Source organism: Lissotriton vulgaris, chromosome 7 (assembly GCF_964263255.1).
Source record: "Lissotriton vulgaris chromosome 7, aLisVul1.2, whole genome shotgun sequence".
NCBI classification, from domain to species: Eukaryota; Metazoa; Chordata; class Amphibia; order Caudata; family Salamandridae; genus Lissotriton; species Lissotriton vulgaris.
In genome coordinates this window covers 1,244,272,864-1,244,282,584 of record NC_141695.1, presented here as the reverse complement: position 1 = coordinate 1,244,282,584, position 9,721 = coordinate 1,244,272,864, and the positions used below count along the sequence as shown (strand labels likewise).

General features: G+C 50.6%; 1 protein-coding gene across 2 annotated transcripts in view; it reads left to right on the top strand.

Annotated features, from left to right (window-relative positions):
- Nucleotides 1-7,625: 7,625 nt before the first annotated feature.
- Nucleotides 7,626-9,721, top strand: part of CLTB (clathrin light chain B) — a 55,764-nt gene continuing 53,668 nt past the window's right edge. Inside the window, exon 1 of one of the 2 annotated variants that reach the window (XM_086931757.1) lies at nt 7,626-8,016. In XM_086931757.1, coding sequence (XP_086787883.1) covers nt 7,827-8,016 — 190 coding nt within the window. In that variant the 5' untranslated portion in view covers nt 7,626-7,826. The remainder of the gene's footprint in view (nt 8,017-9,721) is intronic. The other variant, XM_086931756.1, reaches the window with a different exon arrangement.

Genomic DNA, 9,721 nt, shown 5'->3' with positions numbered 1-9,721 from the left:
GACGATACTGGGGATGGAGAAACTGTCACTGGAAGCGGCGGGGAGGGGAGCGGACTTTGCGGAGCTCTGGCGACCGTTCCTCGCCCTACTTACCGGGGAGTTTCGTGAGGTGAGCTGCCCTCGCTACCTGCGTCTGCTGCGCCTTGCGGAAACACCTCTCCCAGAACCCAAGTCACGCGCCCACAAACGTACAGGCCCTGCGCGCGCAGCACCACCTGACCGTTAATGGATGACGATAAGCCGGCAACTTATCCCAGGAATCGGACAAGGAGAGGGGAGGGTAGGGGTGGGACGGGTAGGGGGGTTGTTTGCTGTTCTTTGTTTTTCTCAGATTGCACTAGTACTACGTAGCATGCACCGCTGTAGCACCTCTTATGACGCGGCCGGTCCAGTTGGGTTGTAGGCGGCTTGCTGTGTTAACTGATAACGTGCCCGCTGGCCTTGTGATGGGTGTTGGTGGGGTCGCGGGCTTAGGCCTCCCCGATGTGGCGACGGCCCCTATAACGATCTCAGAGGTGCTTATTGTTTGCCTATGCTCAATAAAAGATTTAATACATAAAGTGCTTCTAACTATTTTTTCGCTATTTACCACGAAGTCAGACTTTGTGGTAAATAGCGACCAAATATTACGAATTCGCAATTTCCAATTGGTTAATGAATTGCATTTAAGGAATCTCTAATAGAGATTCCTTAAATCCAATTCCTCGCAAATATGCGATTTCGCTAATAGAGATTTTTGCATTTGGGATGATGAATCCGAAATGCAAAAATCGCACTCGCAAAGGGCCAGATTCTCAGATTCTGGCCCTTTGCGAGCGCAATTTACCTTCATGAATCGGGCTGTTAAAGATTATTTTTGCATAAGTATTGGGATGGTTGGTGTCTACATGATTTTAATATTGTACATATTGTTGTATTTATTCTGTTATCATAGACAATAATCTACTACAAAAACTGAAGTATTTTGTCCTGAGCCATGTGGTTGTGTGAGTATACTGTGTTTTTGGGGTGGCAATGATAAAAAAAAAACTCTAGTCTTGTTGTTGTATGCATGCCAAAGTCGCAAAATTAGCAACAGTGTGCTTCATTGTGGTGGGAATGAATGTCCACATTAATTTAATAACGCAAACGTACATTTTATATAGCACGTTGTGCTCGTTTCAAGCGCTTCAATGTTGACACACAAAAGAACCGATTTACAATCAAATAAGATATTTTGCTCAAGAGCTCCAAATTTGAAGAGATGAAGCTGGTAGAACCCACTCATGTTACTCATCCTCCCTGCTGCCCCGATGTTATGTTATTTTAATTTATTACGCGCTTGAATCAGCCCCGAAAGGATATCTCGGCACAAAAATCAGTTGGGTACATGGTTGGGCCGGAGTCCTAACTTCTGGCTTCGGGTGCTGGACTCCTGATTCCAAGGAGTGTCTGTGTCCATGCTGGTTGCACAAGTGTTAGTGTACATGTTTACTAGATCAGTGGCACTCCTGGGGCTCGCTGCTCTTGGTGCTGCCTCAGCACACTCACACCACAGAGGGCTTGGCATCATGGTATCTTCCTCCAGTGCTTTGTTTACTCCTCTGTGCCGTCATCCTGATCCCTTGACTGTGATCCAATTCGCTTTTACCAGGAGACATTCCTGGCTATGATGGATAGGCCTCTCTGAACGGTGACCATCGTCCCTTGGATGTTGATGATCTCCCACACCTCCTTCTCAAACGGAGTGCAAAACTTCCACCCTGGTTGTTGGTCCCATATAATCCCCACTGCCTTGTGGCCCTGGCTTGTGCGGTCATTCGTGGACTTTCTTTTCTCCTGTGCAGCTTGGATATCATAGGTGGCTGGTCTCCAGCTGGGCCCCTAAGGGATGACATACCAGGTGGGTCTTTGCATCAACAGACCTCTCGGGGCACAAGTTGTGGTACTGTGCGGTGTCTGCCGGTAGGCTCTTAGGAATTGGTGTAGGCAGCACTCTGCATCTTCCTCTTGCTCCGTTCCAATTCGTAGAGCTCTTTTCAGTGTGTGCATAAATCGATCCACTTCCCCATTGGCCTGTGGCCACTGTGAGTGTCACTTTCCTGTGCCTTTCTTTGGGGCTACATAGGTAAATTTGGAAGTCTTGCCCCAGGAACAGGGATCCAATGTCAGGTTTGATCTCCTTGGTGATCGCTAGCAAGGAAAAGATCCTCTTGAGTGCGGGTATCGAAAATGTAGTGGAGAACACTAGCTCCATGCAAGGATATTTAGTGTTGTTATTTATCTATCACTACAACCGTGAAATGGTCTTCCAGAAAACTGCCCAAGCCCATGCTGACTCAGGACCATGGCTTCGGACATGGTTTTTCTGTAATCATTGAAGCAGACAGGGGTTCTCCAATCATTTTTGCGCAGGAGTGGCAGCCTCTGTCCTTGTCATCCACCCATGTGTACATGCTGGGGAACCATACCTTATCCCTTAGCCTGGCCTTTGTCTTCACTATGTCCTGGTGGCCTTGGTGGGCCAGTCCGACGACTCACACCCACAGGCTTTTACGTATTACGATCTGTCTTCCACAAGGAAGCAGACCCTCTCCACTGGTGCTTAGTTCATCTGATCCTCCAGAGTTGGCTCATTGTTGCCTGCTCGTCGGCAGTCAGTCATCCAAGAAATTGCGCTACTGCCTCCTACGGAGTGCTACTTTTGCTTCACTGCTGCTGCTGCTTTTGGTACACGTCCAATATTGCACTGCTGCAAAAACAGCCCCCACTGGTCCAAAACCCCCACCCTTCCAGTCCACTGGGGAAGCGCCCGGTGCCTGCTATGGCTAGTCCGGCCCTGGGCACTTCAGACTCGCCGGTTAAGCGTGGCTTTCCAGGATTTCTTTCGCAGCCTGCAACTCGTCTGCCTCAACTGTGGTGTCATGGGATTACACAGTGTGGCAGGACTCAGTGGACCCAACAAGCATGGGCTGCGACCATTCTTGTCGTCGGTGTGGCGTCTGCTGCAGGGGTATGGTCTAGGCCACCCCGACACCAACAGAATAAAATGAAGCACACACAGGTATGCCTACAACAACTACTTTATTTTATTTTATTTATTTATTTATTTATTTTATTTTATGCGTTTTTATATAGCGTGGACTTTACCCGCAGGTGTCAGAGCGCTTCACAATAGGAACAGTAATGATACATGAGGAGAAAATTGCATGAGAACAAATTACACAAAAGCAAACGTTAAGTTACATGAGGCAAAAGTGACAATTGTGAGCAAACAAAACACAAGCCGTAGCAAACGGTACATTAGAGGAGGAAAAAGTGGCATATGTGCAAGTTACAAAGGCGTACAAAGTAGAAGTAGAGGTATCATACTGCAATAAATGGCAGACACTCAAGCACAAGAATGTAGTGTTGCGCTCTAGTCTCCGACGCGCCGGCGTGATGACGCGGTGCGCCGGAGCCAGGGCGGAACACTCGCGCATGCGCAGCTAGGCATAGAGAATGCGCGCGAAGCGATGTCAGAGGCATAAAGCGACCGGAGCTGTTACCAGTCAGACGCTCGGCGCTCCCTTGCTATAGCTGTTCCAAACTTTAATAAAGAAACCTGTTCTTGCAACCGCTCTCTCTCAGTCTTCATTGTGGGGCGACTTGACAACATTACAGTGGCGACGAGGGTGGGATCGCCCCTCACCAACTCCACCCCTACAAATCAACGATCGGAACGTTGACGCGGCTACCTCAACGATGTGTAAGGTCAGAAATCGTTGCGGGGAAGACACCCAACAAGAGAGCACACCGGGGAACAAACACGCTATTCACAAGGGAGCGTGGCAGTAGCGCAAAGCCTCACAAGCCTAGGAGCCACGTGGGCCAGGGCCTAACGCCACTTCCCCAAGGCGACCACAGAGCGGGGAGTGCACACAGCTGAGACCCTGGCAGAAAACGGAGATAGTGACACGGGGGACGACAGGGGAAGCCCCCCTAGCAGCTCACGTGGTGGTAGCACCGGTGCACCCGGCAGCCCCAAAAGCCAAGGGGACAACCCAGACCGAGAGGAAAACCTCAGCACACCAGGCAGCCCCGGAAGCCGAGGCGAAGGACCAGAAAGGGTGCCCAAGATGAGCAACCAGATGACGGCCCTCACTGCACCCGTTCCCTTCCTACCCAGACCAGGAGAGCCCCTGATGAAGTGGGAGGACTGGAGGGAATACTTCAAAAATTATGTGGAGGCATTGGAAGATGAAAACGGGGAACCATTTCCTAGCGCTAGGAAGAAAAGATTACTACTGCATAACCTGGGGCCGGAAGGCGTAAGAGTATTTGCGAACATTGTACCAGCGACAAGACAAGCTGCGGACGACGATGTCTTCAAACACGCTCTGGAGGACTTAGACAATCACTATCACCCAGCGGTGTATGTATCTATTGACAGGTACAACTTCCAGCAAAGGAAGTAGGAAGAAGGCGAGTCGATAGATGATTACGTAGCAGCGCTGAGACGGCTAGCCATCACGTGTAAATATGGACAGCTCCAGGTCGAATACATCAAGGACCAGACGGTCATGCACACCACAAACAAGTCTGTCCAGGACAAGTTATGGTCTCAAGGTGAAGCATCACTAAAGGACGTGATTGCTATGGTCAAGAAGGCTGAACTTTCCAAACGCTGTGCAGAAGCGGCGAAAAAAGAGAACCCCCAGAAGCAGATGGTCAACAAAATAGACGAAGCTCAATCCTCAACCAGGCAAAGGAGACGCACAGGAGAGGTGAGGCACGAATCCAGGTGGGCAGGGAAACCAGGTTCAGCTGGAAAACAATCCATGGACAACAGGTTCTCATGCTACCGGTGTGGGAGCACAGCACACACGGCGCAGGATAAGCGGTGCCCAGCATTTCGCGCCAGGTGCTCGTTCTGTGGGCTGGTTGGCCATTATGAGAAGGTGTGCCGCAAGAAGGGAAAGAAATCCATGGTGAAGTGCATTGAGCAGCATCAGTCTGAAGACCAAACGGAAGACGACCTGGAAGACGGTGACATGGTCTTATGTGTAGAGGAACAAGTGCTGGAGGTAACAGGTAAACATTCAGACAAACCCCGTACAGACATGCTGATCGGAGGGGTGAAAATTCACATAGCGATAGACTCTGGGTCACCGTACTCCATTGTGCAGAGATCGGTATGGGAGGAAGACTTTGTGCCCACCCTCGGCCCGCAGTTAAACCCACCTGACATACGACCGATATCTTACACCAGCAACGCAATCCCTATGGTGGGGTTCCGCACCCTGAAATTCGAATTCAGAGGAAGGTCAGCATTATGCAAACTGTATGTAGCAGAGCGAGGGCCCTCGGTACTGGGATGGAGAGACCAGGGTGACCTTGGGATAAAATTGGACCCAGGAGGCAAAGAACAAATACTGCTGACGGAAGACGGTTGTGGGCCAGAACTAGAGAAGCTGAAGCAAACCTTCCCCAAAGTGTTTGTGGCACGGTTGGGAAACTAGACAAGTTTGTGCACAGGATCCTGCTCAAGGAAGACGCTTGCCCGGTGTCCCACAAAGTCAGGAGCATTCCCATTGCCGTAAAGGATGCTGTCCAACAGGAACTACTTAGGCTGGAGGAGCAAGGGATAATTGAACCTATCGACAGCTCGGAATGGTTGGCCCCCTTAGTCGTGGTCAGGAAACCGAATGGCAAGGTACGCCTATGCGTGGACCTGCGCGAACTCAACAAATGCCTGATAGTCGAAAAGTTTCCATTACCAAGAATTGAGGAAATGTTGGCGAAAACAAGAGGAGTGTCATGGTTTTCTACTATCGACCTCACCTCCGCGTATCATCAAATTGACTTGCACCCTGCGAGCAGGTGGCTCACCTCCTTCATCACGCCCTTCGGGTGTTACCAATTTCACCGAATGCCATTCGGATTGGCATCTGCGGCTGCAGTCTTCCAAAAGCTAAAGCACCGCCTGTTCAAAGACACACAAGGCGTCCAGTACTTTCAGGATGACATCCTGATTATGGGCACAAGTCGAAAAGACCATGATGAGAAACTGACCAAAGTCTTGACGGTGCTCCAAGAGAGGGGCCTCACTGCCGAGTGGAGCAAATGTAAGCTGGGCATGTCTGCAGTCACCTATCTGGGACACGAGATAGGGAGTCAAGGTATCACACCCAAGAGGCAAAATGTGAGAGCCATTTGTGACGCCAGAGCTCCGACCAACAAAGAAGCGGTGAGGTCATTTTTGGGAGTGGCGGAGTATTATAGCAAATTCGTCAGACATTTTGCCACCAAGACTCATAAGCTCCGACAACTGATCAGAGACAAGTCGACATTCAAATGGGACGAGGAAGCCCAGGGAGAATTTGACGAACTGAAAAATGACATAAGCCAGGCAGTACCTTTGCATGGATACGATCCGTCGGGTCACACGATCCTGACAACAGACTCCCCTTTACCAAGGACAACGTGGTTTGGAGAGAGAAAATGGTAATGAGCAAGTGGTCGCCCGCTGTGGTACAGCACAACCTGGAAAGAGCGCAAAGGGTGTACACTGAGCACTTCAACAGGAGGCATAACACCAGGCCCACTGATCTGGATAAAGGGGAGTGGGCCAGAGTCCAACTTGCAATGATCAAAAGAAAAGGCGAAAGCAAGTACAGCAAACCCCTGCAGGTGGAAGAAGTGCGGGGAAGAGCGGCGTTACTCAGTGATGGCAGGGTGTGGTCCCAAGACCGCATGGCGAAAATCAACCGGATCATGCAGTGGCCCGCCAGCAAGGATGAAGAGACACAAGCCAGCGAGGTAGAAGAGATGCCTGCAGGGGGAGAGAGCCAGGAGGAAGGACAAGTCCAAAGAGACAATGAAAGGTGCGAGGAAGTCGATGCAGGAGGAAGGGCGGCCGGTAACAAAACGGCTGCGAATGAGAAGGAAGCTGAAACACCGAAGAGAGCAAGGAGTCCTGCGTGTGAAAGAACCAGGGAAGAGTCCACTCCGGTAAGACGCACCCGCGCAGGAAGGGCCGTGATCCGGCCCTCTCGATTCAAAGACTATGAAGTTAATGACTGTTGAATTTTGGGACTTTAATGATTTCTCTTTTGTGAAAAAAAGGAGATATGTAGTGTTGCGCTCTAGTCTCCGACGTGCCGGCGTGATGACGCAGTGCGCCAGGGCGGAACACTCGCGCATGTGCAGCTAGGCATAGAGAATGCGCGCGAAGCGATGTTAGAGGCATAAAGCGACCGGAGCTGTTACCAGTCAGACGCACGGCGCTCCCTTGCTATAGCTGTTCCAAACTTTAATAAAGAAACCTGTTCTTGCAACCGCTCTCTCTCAGTCTTCATTGTGGGGCGATTTGACAACATTACAAAGAACAAACGTTACGTAGGCAATATTGGCACTTGTGCAAGTGTCTAAAGCAAACAAAATGTGAGAGGTAGCAGCCAGTATGTTACACCAGTGGTAGTCTTATTTATTCCACTATAAAGCAGGACTACAAGTCCCACAATTCAAAGAAAACCCCTGCACCGGAGCAGCACATCACGCATGGACCTGGTAAACTTAGCAGCCAGCGACGGTACTCTCTTCTACCCTGTGGTGTTTACTAGAGTGCTCAGGACCAATGATGCTGCTCTCTGCTGCCACACGGTGGTCGGAGAGCTGTGCGGCGCTGGCGGTGACGCATCCCTCTGCAAAAGCTCCACCTGCCACCCGGAGAAGGAGGAAGTGCCGTCCTGTTCCTGCCCCTCCTGTGCCTGCGAGAGCCCGAGACCGACCGCTGCGTCCCGGGGCCACCGACCCACACCCACCTCGAGCAGCAGTGAGCGCGGGGGCACGGAGCGGACGAAAACATGGCCGATGACTTTGGCTTCTTCTCCTCTTCGGAGAACGGGGTGCCCGGGGAGCCCGCAGAGCCGGAGGAGGACCCGGCTGCCGCTTTCCTGGCCCAGCAGGAGAGCGAGATCGCGGGAATCGAGAACGACGAGGGGTTCGGGGTGATCGACGGGGGCGCCGTGCCCACCGAGGAACCGCCCGAGCTGGGTGAGCAGAAGGGGGCATACCACGGGCTCATCGAAGCGGCCAGTGAGGACAAATGGGCGGCAGGGAAGGAAGGCACCGAAGAGGAACTGAGAGTTGGGGGGTCAGTAATCTCAGGCCAGAGAGGCTTCGGACAGGACGGCAGGCGGGGAGGGATTCTAGTTGTAGGGTGTCTAGAGACAAGTAGGATTACCAGGTGACTGCAGGCTCTTGGAACCGTATAGTTTCGAGCGCTAGACTTTTACAAACCATTTTCATTTTAAGTGTCCAAGACTACAGCTCCCAGAATGCATTTTGTTCTAGAATTAAAGGAAATCACTGGGACATGGTGGCTCTGGCATCATCACGTAAGTGAGGCTTGCGCTGCAGGGTCGAGTTGTTTTCCGACGTAATCGGAAGGGAGTGTACAAGGTTGGCTCCAGTGCAGGGTGGGGGAGGGGTGTATCGTGTTGTGCTTGAAGGGTGGCGGCCGGTGATGGACGGTGTTGTGGTGTGCAGAAAAGAGACTGGGGCTTGAAAGGGGGAGGAGTGGGCCCTAGTATGTGTGCATTAAGAAGGAATGTGGCATTGGCAGGGGGATGCAGATTGGGCTAGCGTCTGGTGGCCACAGGCCTGAGAGCTGGCAGAGAGTGCTGGTTTGACCTTGACATCTGTGCGTGTGTAAGAAGGGGGTGTACAGTCAAGCACAATGCAGAGCGCTTTATTGGCATGAACACCAAGACATGCGGTGCCAAAGTAAACACGCTACCTATTATACTCCACAGATCGCACTAGTGTGTGTGTTGTTCTGTGGGCAGTGCGGTTTCGATTGTGCTGCCTTTCGTCTGTCTGTTGATGCTTGTTGCCGACTTCGTCTGTGAGCAGCACTTCTTACAGGCTGTTTCTTGGCATCTACTATTTTACTGGCAGTTTCCCCTCAGTTAACAGCACAGACCTACCATAGAAGCATGTCGTTTCTTGCTCATGAGTGCGGTTGTGAGTTTGACCTTGGCTTTTGTGTGAGTAGGAATCCCAGTCTATTTGACTTTGAGGTGACTGATGTGAGCAGTGCGATGCTCATAAAGAAGGGGGGTGTTGATGTGAATGTGTGTCATAAGGTGACTTGAGCGTATGGTTGCTTCTGACGTAGCCCACGTGTATTTTTTTAGATTAACGGCGGCGTTGAGTGTGTGTAGATCGATGATGTGTGAAAACAAGGGGAGCTAGCTGTGTGTGACTGTCTTGTGTGTTTGTGAGAGGGCTGTTGGTGTATTTGGTCTGACACATGGCAAATGTCTTTGTGATGACATGTGTTGTGAGGGCTGGCTTTAGTGTGCTTGTGATGAGGGAGAACATGTCACTGTGCTTGCTTTTCATGTCGGGGCTGTTTAGTGTCGTGCCGGTGTTTAATGTGTGCTTAGAGAAGTTTTTGTGTTTGACTGCACAGCGCTTGTTGGAAGGGGAGATTAGGATAACTAAGTTACGATCGTAAATTTATCTTTGTCTCCTACATCATCCTTCATATCAGCAAAGACATCCCTGGATCTCTCAATCCCGCGTGACAATGTATTAAATACACATACGCTTATTTTATTCTCACTAGAGAATTTAATTAAAATGTCCAGCAAATTCTTGTTATGGTAAGAATGGCATTGGAACTAATTATTTCGTGCAAAGGCACCAGTTAGGATTAGATATGAACAAAAATTTGGGGTATGCAGATTATTAC